The following is a 19,395-nucleotide window of genomic DNA, read 5'->3' on the forward strand; positions in this document are numbered from 1 at the left end:
TTTTAGTTCTCCCTCAACATTTGTCGTCAGAGGCCGTGGAAGAGGCCCTACTGCTGTTGCCTTTTTTTGTTTGTTTGTTTGTTTGTTTCTCAAATTAGAACCTTCCCAACCCTCCCCGAAGCATCCATTTCCCCCTTCCAGCAGAGTGATGCTGGCTAACGCAGAGGTCTGTGGGGTCCGAAGTGGTCATTTACCGGGCTCCCGGTTCATGGAAATGCGTGGACAGTAGACTTGAAATTATTTTTCTGGATACTTAGCTTAAAACATGTGACTTTGTTTCCAAACCATCCATTCTTGGGTCTTGAAGGACTGACAAGCCACAATTTAGACTTCCAGATGTCTTTTAAATCACAAATGAAAACACCTTTTTAAAAATCAGAGTACACTAGTTTGTTATATTGGTAAATGATTAGCATTTCTGTTTGGTGAAAAAGTTTTGGAAGAAACCCTCAGTAGCTTCTTCAACATCTAATTTTACAGTAGAAAAAAGTGAAGCTCAACTACTAGAACTCAATCTGGATTAGAACTCCTGCTTCTTTGAGCATCTTTCTCAACCTCACACTGCCTCATGTATTCCTCTGTAGAGGTACAAGCTTTCATTACAGATAAAATGGCAAATCATTAGTGTCTTCTAAAAAATCTAGCCATTAATCCCACCAATCCATCCCATTTTCATTCAAGAAATGCTGAGTAAAGATTATTAGTTGCCTGGTTCTACAGATACATTGGCACAAATCCAGATACAGTGGAACAAACTCAGATACAATGACAGGAATGGGAGTTAACATATTTTCAACTAAAATGCTAAATTTTCCCAAGATCTCTTAAAGAAGGATAAAATCAGTTTTTAAATGCTTTATCAGGTAGACTTGCAGTAGTTTCACAGAATTATCCTTACTGTTAAAAGCTTTAAATAAAAGTTCTCCCCTCAGATCATTTATCAACTAGTCACCCTCTAGCAAAGATCTTTTGTGTCATTGGTTCCCAACTAGAAGTACCCCCACAGCAGTTACAGATCCCAGCAATCCCAGTCTGTCCTTCCATATTTCTTGTTCACTCTGGCAGCACAGCAGCATGCAACCGGGCTCTAAAGAAGGAAGACTTTCAAGGTAAGGGAACTTCTTGGCTAAACTGTTGATTTAGACTATAAGTGAAGGAAAAGAAAAGTAGTGGCAATTGATAAGAATCAGGAGTAAGTGACAAGTGAAAACAAAGTGTAAGAAAGAAGAGTGATTCTGTGGTGTTACTGAAGAGATTTGGCCAGTTGGCCAAACCAAATAATTCCAGTGAAAAATTCTATTAGGTATCTGAATTATCTGGGTGGGGTATTATCATCAAATTAAATGGTTTCCTGCTTTGAATGTTATGTGTATCTAAACTGTATTTTTATAATGGATTCTCAAGAGGCAAGGCATTCTTATCAGGGAGTGGCAAGAAATTCTTACCAGTCTCTGCTGATTAAAAAAAATGAAACAAACAAGAACAAGTTGACTTCAATTGGATGGAGAGGCAGTTTAGTAAAATTATAAAACTAGAAAGAACCTTCAAAGGCCTTCTATTTGGATCTTGTATCTTTAGGCTACTGTACACTCTGCTCATCCAAAAAGATTATTATATTTCCTCTTTTAAATCATCTCTAAAGCTGCAGAATTAGTGTCCTTTGACAACCAATTTAAGTTGAATAAACCTAAATTCTGTACAGTTGACTAAACTCAGTTCCTTTTATACAGGAAATGAGGCTTGTTCAGAGAGAATGCCTCAGGGGTTACTGGAGACTCACTTGTGGGTAGCCTAGTGAAAACTTTGGCCAGCTGGTTAATTTTATGGAAGGCAAGGTAGGATTAAACAGCACTCACCAAAGAATTCTTTGAGACGTTTCACACATATAATTTACAATAAAAGGAAATACGATCCTGTAAATAGATTTGTTAATTATTAGTCTCCTAAAATTATATTTGATCTTATAATTAGGTTTTTACATGATACTCCTTGAAGTTCTGGTCTGTGGTCTATAATAGGAAAGAATCCAACAACACAAATGATGCTGATGCTTTACTTTTCAAAATTATCCCCCTAGGTTATACAAGTCATCTAGGGAAGGTTGTTAGAATACAGATTTCTTAGCACAGCTGGAAGATTCTGATGCCAGAGGTCAGAATGGGGTGGGAGTCTCCCCAGGTGAATTAAAGCAAATAAATAATCCTCAAAGCATATGTTGAAAAACTCTATCCAAAATGGAGAATAACCATTTCCTTTCCAAAATAACCTTGTATTTTAGAAAATTTCAAAAGGCAAATAAACATTTAGGAAAGGAGTAGGTTCCATCTGAGAATAGCGAGAGGGGCGCCATTTCCAGAATCACCTGGACAGTGTGGGAATCCTACTCACAAGTATCCCCTGAAAGACCCAATAAATCTGAAATTCTGAGGAATTCATACTCCTTTTAAAACTTTAATGTATAATGCAAATAGTTCTAGATGTTCCCCAGTAAATCACATTTTAATGGACTCACTTTAATAGATCATTCCATTGTTTTCTTAAGTTCTTTTTAAAATGTTTTATTTGTTGTTTTGAGAGAGAGGGAAACATCAACTTATAGTTCCACTTACTAGTGCGTTCGTTAGTTGATTCTTATTCAAAATAATATGTTTTTATTGATTTTGAGAGAGAGAGGAAGGGAGAGGGAGAGATAGAAACATTGATAACAGCCCTGGCTGGTTTGGCTCAGCAGTTAGAGCCTTGGCCTGCGGACCAAAGAAGTGCGGGTTCAATTCTGGTCAGGGGCATGTACCTCAGTTGTGGTTTGGTCCCTGGCCCTGGTTGGGGTCATTTGGGAGGCAACCAATAAACATGTAGATTTCAAAAAGAGGTAGATAGGCAGCAAGAACCAACAGATTCTTCATTGTGCCACTGCAAACCATTCTTTGCCTTTGACCTTTTTTTTTTTTTTAATCCTCACCCAAAGACATTTTTGCATTTATCTTCAGACAGAGTGGGAAGGAGAGGGTGGGGAAGAAAGAGAGAAACATCGCTGTGAGAGAGAACATTGAGTGGTTGCCACCCACACAACCCCAACCGTGGACAAACTGCAACGGAGATACGTGCCCTTAGTGGGAACCGAACCCAGGCCTCTCCGGTCCGCAGGCCAACGCTCTAACTGCTGAGCAAACTTGGCCAGGGCTCTGGCTTTGACCTTGATGTTGATATTGTTTTTGCTCTTTGCCACAGCATCCTTAAAATACAAGGCAAATTCTTTAGCTTCTACTTTCTTGACTGTAAAAAATATACAACTTTATTCCTAGAATAATTGTATGTGCTTCTGTTTCTTTTATGGTTGCCTTGGTTCCATTTTGGAAGAAGAGGACATTACTAAATTTAGTTCTTTGGCCAGGCCAAGAACTTTGAAACAAAGCAGAGTCCTTCTCATTTCTGTGGGGAAGTGGATAAAAGCCTGAGCCTGAGTTCATGGACATGGACAGTGACATTAACCTAGCCATCTTTGAATCCTGGCTCCACTCTTTTACCAGTTCTGTGACTTTGTGTCTCCATCTGTCATCTGAAAAATGGGGCCTAATGTAGAGAACCTACCTTATAACAATGTGAAGATGATTAATGAATTTTCAGAATAGTGCAAAGCACAATAAGTATTCAGTAAAAAACAGCTTATTTTAATTGCTTAATATTAAATATTGTAATGCTTTTAAGGCGGCTTTGTTTTCTTTATTTTTCCATTTTTTTCATATATAAAGAAACCAATATTTTCTAAGTTAGAATATTGTGCTCATTCTTTTAGAGAACCCTGATACTATTTTAAATGACATTACCATTACCCTTGCTAATGTTTTATCACTTTGACTTAGTGGCTTTTATGACCAAATCAAAAATTTTAAAATCAATAAATATGTATTGTGATATTCTGGAGAACAGTTATAGGTACAAAAAACAGCAAAGGCTATTATCCTGTTTTGGGGAATAGGCAGGGGGAAGGGGGAAATGCCCTAAGGTTAAAAGACATATGACTTCTTAATACTCCTACCCCCACTAGAATTCTGGGGCAAGTCAGTGGAGAAAAGCGTACCCTTAGAGAAGTCAGTATTTTTCATACTGTTCATTGAAAACATTTTAATTTTTACAGAACCACAGAGGGCAGTAAAAAAACAAACAAAAAACCAGTGAGAATTTGATTAAACTGTGGCTAATGCAAATAAATCTCAGGGTTAATCAGCGCATCCTTCCAAGAACACTAGGTGGTGCTATAAACCTAGTTTTGAGATTCAAAGTATTACCTTGGGAAATGGTTGTCTTCAACAAATATTTACGCACTAGGTAATGAACAAACTATTAAATATCTCTGCCCTTGTGGAGCTACAGTTTAGTGGGGATGGTGAGGAGAAAGAAAAATGATAAAAATAAACATAGTAAGTCATTAGAAGTACAGTATATTAGAAAGTGACAAGTGCTATAGAAAATAGAGCCAGGAAAATGGAGTGAGGAGGCAGTTACAATTTTAAATAGGCTCACCAGGGCTGAGGTCCTGACTTAAGGCTGGAGTGGTCTGGCCTGTTTCAAGAATCACATAGAGACCAGGGTGGCAGGAGAGTAGGTAGCCAGGGGAAGTCTGACCTGGGAGAGGAAGGAAGAGAAGTCCAGATTGTGTGAAACCTTGTGATCTATTGTGAGGACTTTGACTTTTACCTGGTTTTGGATAAAAACACCTTTAATAGACATTGTGACTTGAAAAAATGTTGAGGAAACTGAATTAATTAGTAATATCAATTATGGGCAAGTTAATATTGTCTGTAGTTAACTTGGTAGTTTATGATCGTTTTTTAATATAATCGTAATCACACCTCACAAAATTAATATTCATTACTATCTTCTTGAATCATGAATTTGAATTTCTTGATCAAGATTAGATCATGATTAGAGCAGAAATTATTTTATTTCCTGGGTATCTAGTGCACCCCTGATATATGCTCGAGTTCAATAAATGTTTGTTATTATTCAAAAGTTTGTTTTTTGTGTGTGTGTTTTTAAATCCTCGCCTGAGGCTATTTTTCCATTAATCTTCAGATAGAGTGGGAGGGAGAGAAACATCGATGTGAGAGAGACATTAATTGGTTGCCTCCCACATGACCCTGACCAGGGCTGGGGAGCGGACCGCAACCAAGGTACGTGCCCTTGACTGGAATCGAACCCGAGATTCTTTGGTCCACAGGCCGGCGCTCCAACTGCTGAGCCAAACCAGCCAGGGCCAAAAGTTTGTTTTTCTTAAGTTGATAAGAACCATAACATTTATTCCCTAGAAACAATGTTATAAATACCAATCAGGTTCTCCCATTTAATCTACAGTAATTAGATTAAATGGCACTAAAGTGTAGGCCTGAACCCCTCAGAGCCCTAAATCCTAAACTGTTTTATCTTTGAATATTGAGTCTGGGGAGACCCTGAGTCTAATTTAGCCCAGCCCTGAGCTGCCTTATTCTTACTGTCAATCTGGGGAGGACATAGGGACAAGGGCTAGACTGGGTGGGAGTGTTCACTGATGAAGATTTCTTAGAAGGATGCAGCATGCACCAAAAAAATAATATCCTCTTCCAAGAAATGTTTCCATGGAAATACTGCATGTGTGCAAACATGTATGTGCAAGGTATTCATTGTCATAATGTTTGTTATAGTAAAAAAGAATTGGAGACAACCCTAAGTGCCCATTATCAGGGGTGTTGTTCAATAAATTATGTTTCATCCACTGATGTCTAGTGCCAAGCAACTGTAGAAGAATGAGATAGAGCTATAGGTAATGACACGGTGTGTAGGGCGGGGTGGGAGGGGCAGTGAACAGCTGACTCCATGAGGATAAAAACGTGTCTGTGGGCGCCCATCTACTTATGTGAAGGTATTTTTAAAAGACAGGAAGGAAAGGCACTGAACTGTTAGTAGTGGTAACCAGTGGGTTAGAGAGTAAAAATGGGGTAGAATTGAAGGAAACTATCATATTTTACTCTATTACTGTGGTATTGAGTGAATCTTTTTAAAATAAAAATGCATTTGTGTTTCAAATGATTTTTATATCCTTTTTTTAAATCAAGGGCCTACTATGTGCCAAGCACTATACTAAAAACAATTTTAACTGATTTGAAAATGTAAAAATATGAAACTGAGCTCTTGAGATTTGAGAACAAAGGCTGAAAAGTTGTTCAATGTTATAAATAGAGTGAACTTATTCAACAAACCTTTATTTAATATTTCCTGTGCTATGGGTGCTGGGAGAGACAGAAGTATATGTGAAACAATCTGAACTCTCCCAAAACTTATAATCACTGGGAAAGATAATGCTTTGTCACAAATAACAACAATGGAACGACAGAGTGCCACAGACGTAAATTATTCAACATGACTCAGGATTTTTAAATTTTAAGCTCAGATTTTTTAAATGAATCCCTTTCTCAATTTTTTAAAATTAAAATTTCGTTACAGAATGCCATCATGTCTTCTGATTTGTGGATTAACCTGTTCATAGAAAACTGGGAGTAGCTTTACACACTGAAAGCCAGAGGGGAGGGGGTGGGGAAATGGGTGAAAAGGGTGAAGGAATTAAGAAACACAAATTGGTAGTTACAAAATAATCACAGGGATATAAAGTACAGCATAGGGAATATAGTCAATAATATTGTAATAACTATGTATGGTGCCAGGAGGGTACTGGAAGTATCAGGGGGAACATTTTGTAAAGTATAACCACTATACTGTACACATGAAGCCTGAAACTAATACAAAATAATATTGAATGTAAACTTAATTGAAAATTTTTTTTAATTTTAAAACAATGGCAACAATAGTAAACCCACAGCATTTACATTGCCTGTCCAATTTTAAGATGTTTTCTCTTCCTAGTCTCTCCATCCATCCATCCATCCATCCATCCATCCATCCATCCATCCATCCATCTATTCATTCGTTTATTCACTCATTCAACTAATATTTATTGAATGTCTACTTTGGCATTGTTCTAGGAGACACTGAACATATAACAGTAAAAAATAAACTAATTTATTTTAGAAAACACATTCAACATTTAAAAATATTGCCTGGCCGGTGTGGCTCAGTGGGTTAAGTATTATCCTATGGACTGAGAGGTCCTGGTTTGATACCTGATCAGGGCACATGCCCTGGGTTTCCAGCTCACTTCCCAGTGGGGGACATGTAGGGGGCAGCCGATCGATGTATCTCTCTCACACAGATGTTCCTATCTCTGTCTCTCTTATTCTCTCTCTAAAAAATCAATAAAAACATGTTTTGAGAAAATAAAATGAAAATACTGACTGCCTCAATAGAGCAGTGTAATTGCTATGCAAAAATAAGGTACAAGTTTCATTAGAATTTTGTTTATTGCTTTCCTTTATTATGCTCACAGACTGTATGGCTGATTTATAAAAATTTCTGTCAAAACACCTAAGACATTGGGCATTTTTCCTGACATTAATGATTTGGGACTTAATTGCAGTTCACAATTAGAAAATAAATGATCAAAACCTGGGTGAATTTATAAGTTATAAAAACAAAACAAACCTTTGGATTTTTACTTTATCTTGTTCATGCAGATGTTTATAATGCAGACTGTCTAATTTTATGATTCCTAGAATCTCTTCTCTTCAGTGTCAATTGTCACACTTTTATTTGTCATATAAAAATAACTGTTAAAAGATATTGAAGATATATCATTTTCAAGGTTTTACAACCCTTTTCTTTCTTTTTTCTTTTTCAAATCTTTATTGTTGGATGTAAAATGTATTACAGATGTTCCACATTTTTCCCCCATTGACCCCCTCCTCCCCACTCCCGCCCCCACTCCCACACTATTGTCTGTGACCATTAGTTATGCATATAAGTTCTTTGGTTTATTTCTTCCCACCCCCCCAACCCCTTTCCCTTTGAGGTTTGTCATTCTAGCAATGAATTTGTGCTTCTTAATCCCTTCACCTTTTTCACCCATTCCCCCAACCCCCCTCCCAACTGACAACCAACAAAATGTTCTCTGTATCTATGAGAATGTTTCTGTTCTACCTGTTCATTTTGTTTGTAGATTCCATTGTTGATAGATATGTATTCATTGCCATTTTGTTTGTTCATACATTTTATCTTTTTCTTCAAAAAGACCCTTCATCATTTCATATAATAACTTTTTCTTGTCTGGGAAAGTTTTTATATGTCCATCGATTCTAAATGACAGCTTTACAGGATAGAGTAATCTTGGTTGTAGGTTCTTGCTTTTCATCACTCTGAATATTTCTTGCCACTCCCTTCTGGCCTGCAAAGTTTCTTTTGAGAAATCAGCTGACAGTCTTATGGGAACTCCCTTGTAGGTAACTAGTTGCCTTTCTCTTGCTGCTTTTAAGATTCTCTCTTTGTCTTGAACCTTTTGCATTTTGATGATGATGTGTCTTGGTGTGGGCCTCTTGGGGTTCATCTTGTTTGGGACTCTCTGTGCTTCCTGGACTTGTATGTCTGTTTCCTTCACCAAGTGAGGGAAGTTTTCTGCCATTATTGTTTCAAACAGGTTTTCGATTTTTTGTTCTCTCTCTTCTCCTTCTGGCACCCCGAAGATGCGAATGTTGGCACGCTTGAAGTTGTCCCAGAGGCTCCTTACACTACTCTCATTTTTTTGGATTCTTTTTTCTTTTTGCTGTTCTGATTGGGGATTTTTTGCTTCCTTATATTCCAAATTGATGGTTTGCTCCTTGGATTTACATACTCTATTATTGAAGCTGTGTAAATTATTCTTTATTTCAGTTAATGCCTCCTTCAATTCTAACTGTGTATCCATGATTTCTAACTGGTCCTTTTTTATGCTCTTGAGGCCCTCCCTAAGTTCACTGAGGTTCTCACTAAGTTCATTGAGCATCCTTATAAGCAGTGTTTTGAACTCAGTATCTGTTAGGTTGCTTATCTCCATTTCGCTTAGTTCTTTTCTTGGGGTTTTGTTCTGTTCTTTCATTTGGGACCTGTTTCTTTGTCTCCTCATTTTGGCTGCCTCCCTGTGTTTGTTTCAGTGTATTACTTAATGAGAGGTATGGGGCTGGCTGAGACCAGATGCTGCTCGTTTGAAAGAATTTAGGAAAAACCTGAAGCAGGATCCAAGACAGGCCAATCCTTTGGTTAAGCAAGTGGCAACAGCTTGGGTGGGCTTGAAAGTTGGGTGGGGCGGGGCAGGGCCTCAGGGAGTCACCAGGACGGGACTACCAGTGTGAGCCAGGTTGCTGGAGTCCCAGATATGGCGGCTGTCTGCCGCCCCAGGGAAGGGCTCACCAAAGGAATAAAGGCCTCTTACAGCACGTTTGCCCCCGAGAAAGCCCCCTCTCCAGCCCTCGCTCCAGTGCCAAACAGCTCAGTTCTTCCCTGTATGTCTCTGGTGCCCCTCGAGCTGCCTCCCCTCCAAGCTCAGAGGGAGAGAGTCCGGTAAGTCCGTGCGCGGGCCCTTTAAGGAGCTGCCTGGGGCTCCAGCCACCTCAGCCTCCCTGAGCCTCAGTTCCCGCTGGTTTTTCCAGCCAGAAGTGATGGGGATTCTCTTCCTGGCACTGGAACCCTGAGCAGGGCACCTGGTGTGGGACGGGGACCCCTCAGTCCTCAGGAAAGACTTTCCCAGCCGAGGTGTCCTCCTGATTTTTATCCGCCACACTTGGGTGTGGGACCAGCCCGTCCGCCTCCGCCCCTCCTACCAGTCTGGATGTGGCTGCTGCTTTAATTCCGTAGGTGTAGGACTTCCATTCAGCTTGATTTCAGGCGGTTTTGAATAGTGGTTGTTCTGTAGTTTAGTTGTAACTTTGATGTGGTTGTGGGAGGACGCGATACCGCGTTTACCTACGCCGCCATCTTGACCGGAATTCCCACAACCTTTTTCTTAACTGATCAGTACACATCGATATTTATACCATAAGATCATTGGTGAAGATGTTGCAGTGGCCATTACTTGATAAAGTCAGTAGAACAGGGAGCTTGCAAAAAGAAAAACCAAGTTAAGGCTCTGCCACTTGCTAGTTGGTGACTTCTGTAAATTACAACTGAATTCTCAGTTTCTGTTTTCTCAGCTACATATGGTGGAGGATTTGTGAAAAAATTAAATACAAATATGCTAAAATGCTTTAGAAGCTATAACGCAAGATAGATATGCTATATTTTACTCATTATGACATTGCTCTAGATAAATAACATTTAGAAACCAACAGTAGATATATTAGTGATGAGACATTATTCTCATGTCAGGAACAAAAGAAGGGTGTCTGTTTTCATCATCACTATTTTCAACATTATTATGTACTTCTAGACCAACATTGTCCAACAGGACTTTCTGCAGTGATGGAAATGTTTTCTGTCTGTACTATTCAATATGGTAGCCACTGGCCACATGTGGCTATCTAAATTGAAATAAATTAGAATTTAATTTAAAATTTAGTTCCTGCCCTGGCCAGTTTGGCTCAGCGGTTAGAGCGTCCACCTGCGGTCCGGAGAGACCCAGGTTCGGTTCCCACTAAGGGCGTGTACCTAGGTTGCAGTTTGTCCCCGGCCCTGGTTGGTCGTGCGGGTGGCAGCCACTCGATGTGTCCCTTTCACATCGATGTTTCCCTCTCTCTCTCTTTCTCTCTCTCCCTCCCACTCTGTCTGTACAAAAAAATGGAAAAATGTCCTCGGGTGAGGATAAAAAAAAAAAAAAGAAAAGAAAATTTAGTTCCTTGTTACACTAACCACATTTCAAGTGCTCATTAGGCACGTGTGATTTGTGGCTACCATAATGGATAATACAGATATGGAACACTTTCATTATCTTAGAAAACTGTATTGGATTATAAATTCTGTTGGTCTACAATTATAGATTAATGTTTAATATTAATCACATACCTATCCGTCCATCTATCTAATTTATTTTTTATGCATTTTAAAGTTGCAGACATCAACAACCTCTCCCTGGAACTCTTCAGCATGCATAGCATTAACTACATTTCAATACTTATTTATGCTTTAATAGATAAAATTTTACATATAGAACAAATTTTAAAGTATCAGTCAATGAGTATTGACAAATGTGTACATCTGTGTAATCCAAACTCCAGAAAGACACAAAACGTTAACCATTACCCCCCAAGTTTCCTTATTCTTCTTCCCATTTAGTCTCCACCTCCACCCCTACTTTCTGATTTTTTTCCATATGAACTAGTTTTGTCTATTCTAGAACATCACAAATGAAATTATACTTTTTAATAAATCTATTTTGTAGATTCTTAAGGTTTTTTACATAAACAGTCATGTCATCTGTGAATAGAAATAGTTTACTTCTTTCTTTCTGATCTATATGAAATCAATTTGATTTCTTTAACAGATATTTGACTAGTCATATTTTCTATTTCATCTTGTCTTAATTTTAGCAGTCATAGTTTTTAAAGATATTTATTTATTTTATGCAAGCCGTTGAATTTATTGGCTTAAAGTTATTCATAATATTCTTTTATCTATTTAATGTCTGTAGTCTCTGTAGTGATGTTGTTATTGGAGAAATGCATGGATAATCTTTCTCTATTGCTAGTGGGAGGGGGGTTCTTCAGGTACCACTGGAATAAGCATTTCTGGAGGTCCCCATGGGAGGGTGGGATGTGGTAGAAAGCTTTATTTTCATGGAATTATGTCCCTGGGATTATGAAGTCCCATTTCCCTTAATCCAGTCCTGGAAAATATGCATCTGGGGGATTCAGTATAGCTAGAAGCAAAGTCAGAGTCCAAAGTTTCTGTTTCATGGTGCAGCTGGGTCCAGTACAGCATTAAGCTAGTTACAATCCATCCCTCCATTGTGTGGGGTCCACATGGCTGATAAATGCAGAAGTGTAAGAGTCCCGCAGGCCAGGAGTTAAGCACAACACACTAAGAGGCAAGATCATGAACCAAGAGAGCACACTCCTCTGTTTAGGAGATTAAATATCTTAAATCTTCCCATGCTTGCATTGGCCATGCCTACTCTAGCCAATGACTTGTTCCCAGGTGTGACTGACAGGCAGATACCTTCCCTAGGCTTTACTGGGCATGGGTCTAAACTACAGCTTCCTGACAAAGCTGCACAGATGGCATGCCCATACTGTTTGGCCTTCCCTTTGTTCCCTTCCAGTTATTAATAACTGGTGAAATTACAACAGTATCAATATCACCTTTATTTCTAATATTAGTAATCTGTGTCCTCTTTTTTGTTCTTGATTAGCCTGCCTCCAGGTTGATTAACTTTGACTAGACATTTAGAACTTTCAGCCCCACTTTCTAACCTCAGGGGAGATGAGAGGGGCTGGAGCTTGAGGTCAATCACCAATAGCAATGATGTAAATGATCATGCTTACGTTATGAAACCTGCACAAAAATCCCAAAACAACTGGGTTTGGAGAGCTTCCAGATTGCTGAACACACTGAACTGCTGGGAGGGCAGTATGACCAGAGAGGGCATGGAAACTTCCTTCCCCTATAGCTTGCCCTGTGCATCTCTTCTATTTAACTGTTTCTGAGCTTCATCCTTTATAATGAACCAATAAACATAAGCAAAGCGTCTCTTGAGTTTTGTGAACCATTCTAGCACATAATTGAACCTAAGGGAAGACTCATGGAAACCCTGGATTTATAGCCAGTTGTTCAGAAGTACAAGTGGCAACCTGGGACTTGTGACTGGCTTCTGAACTGGGGCAGTTTTGTGAGACTGAGCCCTTAACCTGTGAGGTTTGTGCTAACTCCTAGTAGTTAGTGTCAGAATTGAACTGTAGGACACCCAGTTGTTGTCTGCAGAGAATTGGAGAATTATTTGGGATGGAAAACCCACACACATTCACGTCAGAAGTTTTGTGAGTAAAAACTGCTCAGACTATCCTATGAGTCTCAGCTTAAATTTCTGCCCTGGCTTCCCTTTGCACTTGAATTCATTACCATGGTTTTTATAAAAGCCATTCATTATCCAGACAGGTCTGATTCTCCAAATAATAGCGGCTGGTACTACTCACTTCCCTTTGGCTATTGCCTTTTCTTCCTCAAATATTCCAGTGCTTTTCAGCTTCAAGACCTTTGTACTTGCTGTTTCCTCAACTGGAATGTTTTTTTTTTCCAAGATCTTGGCGTGCTGGCTTTCTCTCATCCTCAACTTCAGCTAAAAAGTCACCTCCTTAGGGAGGCCTGCCTAACCATTATACTTAAAGACCCTCTTCCCACCCCCACCCCTGTTATATTTCATCACCATCACTTTGCTTATTCCTTTTAATGAGTTTATCACTCTCTGAGTACCTTGCATTGTTCATCACTGATCTCTAGCACCTAGAATGGTATCTGGCACCTATTAAGTGCTCTATAAAAACATATTGAGTGATTATATGAGACAACATTTACCCTCATTTTTATTTTTTAAAATATGTTCTTATTGATTTTTACAAAGAGGAAAGGAAATGGAGGGAGAGATCCCTACTGGGAAATCGAGCCCACAACCCAGGCATATACCCCACCTGATCTGAAATTGAACCAGTGACTTCTTGGTGCATGGGTCTATGTTCAACTACTGAGCCACACCAGCCGGGCTTTACCCCCATTTTTAGAGAAATTCTTTCCTACCTTTAATTTTCATCAACTCATTCAAATGTAAACTGGTATTATGGAAGTCCAGATAAAATCAACTTAAGACAAAAATACTGGAATGTCCTGTTGATAAGGAAGAAATTGAGGACTAGAGTTGCTTCAGCACGACCTATAGTATCCTTTCAACTTGTACTTCTGAGGCACTGCTCTGTGGGCGTCAGAGTTTCAGTGAGGCCCTTCCCCCCTTATGCACTGACCATCCAGCTTACCTAGCTCACCTGTTTCCGTTTTTCATCCTTCTAACTGATTAGTGTATGAAATGATTTATTTATTTACTATTGTTTGTTACCTATTTTTCCACCCCCACCCCACCCAGAACCACAGTGAGCTTCATGTGGGTAAGGGTCCTATTCTATTTATTCTGGTCCTGAGTAGGTGCTCAACCAGCTGTAGAATGAATGGATGTTCCAAAAGAGATAAAGGAACCTGGGAAGGGCATGAATTCTCTCTTCCTCAAGTCTTCCCAGGTTAAGATCACCCCCATTTTTGCACAGCCTACTTACTAATAGGTAAAACCTCCATGAGGTATAAATGTTTACTAGTTTATCTATTCTCAGCGTTGCTTTCCTTGTATATTTATACACCATCCTTTGTGTGCCTGTTGGTGTTCTGTATATGGATCTTTTGTTCACTCTAGAGCTTGCCTAAGGAGAGTTTAGCATCATATTTATGACATCATGATAGTATACAGTCTGATGAAGTTGAGTCCATCCTGTAAAGGCTATTTCCTCTATGAGCAGACTACTTTCCCTGAAGAAAAGTCCAGTGGTTGCTTAAAAGCATGATAAAACTGATCATCAAGAAGGTACTGGAAGCCCTGGTGGGTTTGGCTCAGCGGTTAGAGCGTAGGCCTGCGGATCAGAGTCCTGGGTTTTGTTCCCACTAGGAGCATGTACCAAAAAAAAAAAAAAGAAGAAGGTACTGGAAGAAGAGTTGCAGCAGAATACAAGAACTATAAGTATCATACCTTTTGCAGGGAGTGACTGACCACTTCAAAATCTTCCCAATTAGCAGCTGTACTTCTTTTTTAATTTCAAGTTTTCTTAGTATTACAAAATTAAAACACTGTGTTCTTGGTTATTTTTCACAAATCTATTGTCTTCATGGACAACCCCCCCACCCCCCAGTCCCTCAGAGGAAAATTTTTCTTTAAAAAAATACAGTACACTGTATTCTTTTCTTTGAAATAACTGTGGTGAGAGAAATTCTTCTCTTTAGGTTGAAGTAATGCTTTTAAATTGCTTGAGGGTGGTTACATATGAATCTTCATGTAAACTTCTATCTCTCTCATTTAAAACAAAAGATGAAAAAGGGAATTATCTCATTAATTATTTAAAATACTTGGTGCCAGTGTTCCTTGTGAATTAATTCAGGCACTTGGAAGACAGTTACACTCAGTGTTAATAACATTGCCAACCTTTTCCAGTATGCTGCACTCCAAATACTATTGTGTTTTCATTGACAACATTTACTATTACATATGCATATGAAAAACAGGCATTTTCATCAGAATTACTGTAATAGCATTAAGAGATTATTACTTTTTCCAATTTCCTTGGAAGAAAATTCACTTAAATTAGATTATTTGTTACTTGACTGCTCTCCTATCTTGCTTCTATGTTTAGGTAACTGGAGTCCATGAAAGTATAAACTTCAGATTAAAAAGCGTGATTTTATACATTAATGATTTCAAATAAAAGAGGAGTGTTAGTTTGTGCATCACTTCTTTCGAGAAAGTTAAGTCTGTGTTCTGCTTAGGAGAGATAACACTTTTTGTCCCTGTAGGTGGCCCCCCTGGTGTAGCCATTAGTTGCTAATTACATGCAAACAAATAAACAATTAACTCCTCATGCTGCTGGCTGGATGTTCATTGACATGCTAAAACTTTCTAAGACAGGATTTTAATTAGTGACGTTCTAAATCCAGCCCCCTTGTCAGCGGAGCCCTAAGGTGAACTGCAGGAAGGTTCCAGCCTTGTATGTATGGGGCAGGGCCAGCCAAGAGGTGCACAGAGTCCAGAGCTATCGACCTGCGCAGCCCACGCGAGGATGTCTCCCAGCCTCCAGGAAGGTGATCGGCCTGGGGAAAGCAAACCCTCGCCCTGCTCCTTTTCAATTGAGAGCATTTTAGGACTGGACCAGAGGAAAGACGGTGTTCCATCCTTGAAACCCCACAGGCCATGGGCAGACACCTGTAGCTCCTCAGGTATGCTTAATTCTTTAAAATCTTTTATTTCTTTTGCACTGTCTAATATGGCCTTTACTTTTATACTACAGAGAGTTAGAAAGAAACTGCAGTTTCATCCTGTTGCATAACTGAGGTATCTAGGACTGTTAATGCCTCCCACTGAGTCCTATGGGGAAATAAAAAGAGTATCAGTCTTGAATCCAAGTGAGTATAGCGTTCACTCACAGGAAATGCCAAGAACCTGCATTTAGTTCAGAAGATCTCCGTGTCTATTGGACACATCAGATATTCTAAGTCTTTTTTCACTGAAACATAAATGACATTCAGAGACCAAAAAGTCCTCTATCACCAAGGCAGGATCTTCATTTTTGTTTGCTTTTTGGTTTTTAGTTGACGAGAGGTCAGTTCTCTTGTGAAACCCAGAAGATTGCCACTAGGAAAATTAAAGACAAGTTCCTGAAATTCTTATAGAACTTTGTGGGATATAGGATTGGACTTCTAAGATGGGGTTTATTTTTCTGTTTTTAGAGAAAGATGTTAACCTATGCCTACATGTCCCGAGCCTTCCGAAAGGGATCTTATTCCCTTGTACTGTGGATCACCCAATGCCAGAAGAAAGAGTTTTGAAATATGAAAGTTACTTTTCAGACTCAGAAAGACTGTCTTTGAAAAGAGAGTTGAGTTGGTATAGAGGCAGAAGACCAAGAACTGCTTTTACTCAAAACCAGGTGGGAAGTTTTTTTCAACGAATAATGATAACACAAAGGCTTTAACTGACACCCTGTTGAGCAAAAGCCCATTCACACTGGGAGTTCAATTTTGGCCTTATTAATGAAACAACAGAATGTATCATTTTTACTAGTTTCTGGATAGTCATTTTAAAATAAAAAGACATACACATTAATTCCCCAAGATTTAAATGAAATTACTTTGCTTTACAAATTAAAGTCCATTTTATGATGATATACCAATAATCAACATTTTAAATAACTGTTTCTTTATTCTTAGATTGAAGTATTGGAAAATGTCTTTAGAGTCAACTGCTACCCTGGTATTGATATCAGAGAAGACTTAGCTCGAAAATTGAATCTAGAAGAAGACAGAATCCAGGTAATTTTCAATTATAGTTGTTATTCTTGATGATTGATATGTTAAGAATAATGAAATAGTGTTTCTGAGATCTATTTTATTTCTTCTTAATTTTAGATCTGGTTCCAAAATCGGCGTGCAAAACTGAGGAGGTCTCATAGAGAATCACAGTTTCTAATGGCGAAAAAAAATTTCAACACCAATCTCTTGGAATAGATAGAAAACTAGAAGTGAAATTATCCTCCAGTTGCAGAATATGAAGAATCAATGGAAATATCAAGTTTTCAAAATGTGATGTTTCTTTTCTGCATTTAATCTGAACATTGTCACTTTCTGAAAATATAGTGTAAATAATTACTACATCATGGTACCTATTATACTTGGGCACTTTTAAATATAATAAAGGCCTTTTCTATATATTTTAATAAACATTTTTAGAAACAGCCAGCTATTTTTTAAGTGAGCAAATTTAATCTAATAAATTAGTTTGCTAAAAATCAGCAAACTCATGACAAAATGACTCCACAAACTGGATTACATTTACAAAATAATTCAAGTAAAATAATCAAGAATTCCACAAAGGTGTGATTTGTTCCAGTTAGTTTCCTTCAAATGCATTTTGAAGCGTGATTATGTTTTAACATATTATAGAATATGATTTATTCATGAAGCTTTAATTTATCTTGATTTCTGGCATAGAACAGTGAGAATTTTCTATCATATATCAATACAAATCCTTATAGAATGCCAGTTTTAGCTTTTTTAAAAGCAAAGTCATTATACCAAAGTAGAAATATAAAAGTATCAGTTGTCATGCAAATTTTAAAATAAATGCAAATTTAAAAATAAATGCAAATTTTAAAATAGTTTTCTAGTTCATTTATTTTATTTTATTTTATTAATTTTTGTTACAGATGTTTCTCCTTTTTTCTAGTTCATTTAATGCTGTACTTTAATTTCACTCATTAAAGTAATAATGATCATCTGGCTTATATCTATTTCTAGTGTAGTGATTTCCAATCAGCTATATATTTTGTTACAAAGTAATATGTTGATTGAGAAGGTCGGATAAGACCTGCCTTGTGTATATGCTCTGACATAGTTGCTGGAAATAATCAGGGCACTTTCTGGGACAAAAACTATGTATTTCCTTTTCGTTTGTTGTTGTACCTGTCAATTAAAGATGCAAATAGGATTAAATAACATCACAAGAAAGGAGTCTTACCACTGGATATCTGGGTATTTGTTTTCCAGTTAATTAATGGAAGGCCAAATTGGGTGTTCTTTTTGAAATGTTAGCTTCAAGGCTCTGACTTGGTCTCCTGAAAGTCTGTTTCCGCTTTGCCTGTTTGAATTGAATTCTTCCTTGCTTCCCTTTTCTTTTTTCCCTTTCCTCTCTCCTTTTCTCTCCTAGTGATAATGGAGTAAAAGGTTCTTACTGAATTTTTTTTCTTTCTTTCTTTTTTTCCTATTGTAGGAGAAAGATTAGATGGAGTTTGCCTATTATTGCTGAGGACTCAGCTAATCACTTACTGAGAGCACATTTGGGGGTAGAGAGCTCTGTGTCCCAACAACTGGTCAGCAATAAGCCATGCTTATTCTGTTCCACTATTGCTGAAATGGAGAGGGAGGCGGAGGAGGAAAGAAGGACCATCAGGGCAGTAACTAAAAGACCAGAATCATTAAATGTTTTCCAGGAAAGATTCTACTGTCAGACTGGGCCACTTCTCCAATTTAAAGAGTTGCTTTCATTAATATAAGATTTGAAGCACTATTTACAAAATGGATAGTCAAAATGTATCCACCAGGAGCTTTCTTTGCTTTTCATTAGGTTCTGGTGAAACTAGAATAAGTTGGAGGACTGAAGTCATCAGGAGTGGGTTGGAGGGGAAAGTGTCACATGACGGGTAAGCTTTTTCAAATAACCTTTTATTTTAATCCTAAAGGCCATATTTACATACTGTGAGCAATTCAAGCAATATAAAAATACAGTAAAATCAAAATCTTATCATTCACCAATAACCATCACTAAACATTTCATAGATTTTTTTGTGTATAAAAGCATGTATTTATGTGTATACACAGGCACACACATGTATATATGTATTTGTTGTTTTTGCTTTTGTTATTTTTTAAAATGTATCACACTTGGTATTCTGTTCATCTTTCTGACATCTTGCCATGTCAAACATATTAGCTCTTTCTTAATGTTTGTTTAGTTTAGGATAAGATTTCAAGTCCTGTACATACAAACTATTCCACAATATTAATATTAATATATAACTCCTTTTTATTTCTTTATTGATTTTTTAGAGAGAGAGGAAGGGAGAGGGAGAGAGAGAGAAACATTGATGAGAGAGAACATCAATTGGCCGCCTCCTGCATGCCCCCAACTGGTGATTGGATCCAGAACCTGGGCATGTGACCTGACCAGGAATTGAACCAGTGACCTCTTGGTGCATGGGTCGATGCTCAACC

General features: G+C 38.1%; 1 protein-coding gene across 1 annotated transcript; it reads left to right on the top strand.

Annotated features, from left to right (window-relative positions):
* The first annotated feature begins 1,068 nt into the window (after positions 1–1,068).
* Positions 1,069–17,489, top strand: HESX1 (HESX homeobox 1). Its single transcript, XM_036267288.1, has 5 exons — positions 1,069–1,109; positions 15,568–15,846; positions 16,357–16,556; positions 16,837–16,938; positions 17,035–17,489. The coding sequence occupies exons 2-5, from the start codon at positions 15,624–15,626 to the stop codon at positions 17,131–17,133; spliced, it is 624 nt and encodes a 207-aa protein (XP_036123181.1). The 5' UTR covers positions 1,069–1,109; positions 15,568–15,623; the 3' UTR covers positions 17,134–17,489.
* Positions 17,490–19,395: the final 1,906 nt, after the last annotated feature.

This window comes from Molossus molossus, unplaced genomic scaffold (assembly GCF_014108415.1).
Source record: "Molossus molossus isolate mMolMol1 unplaced genomic scaffold, mMolMol1.p scaffold_m16_p_18, whole genome shotgun sequence".
NCBI lineage: Eukaryota > Metazoa > Chordata > Mammalia > Chiroptera > Molossidae > Molossus > Molossus molossus.

Coding starts and splice junctions, on each gene's coding strand:
- HESX1 (XM_036267288.1), top strand. CDS start 15,624: ATGGGGCAGGGCCAGCCAAGAGGTGCACAGAGTCCAGAGCTATCGACC. Junction 16,557..16,836: donor CTGCTTTTACTCAAAACCAG/GTGGGAAGTTTT, acceptor CTTTATTCTTAG/ATTGAAGTATTGGAAAATGT. Junction 16,939..17,034: donor TAGAAGAAGACAGAATCCAG/GTAATTTTCAAT, acceptor TCTTAATTTTAG/ATCTGGTTCCAAAATCGGCG.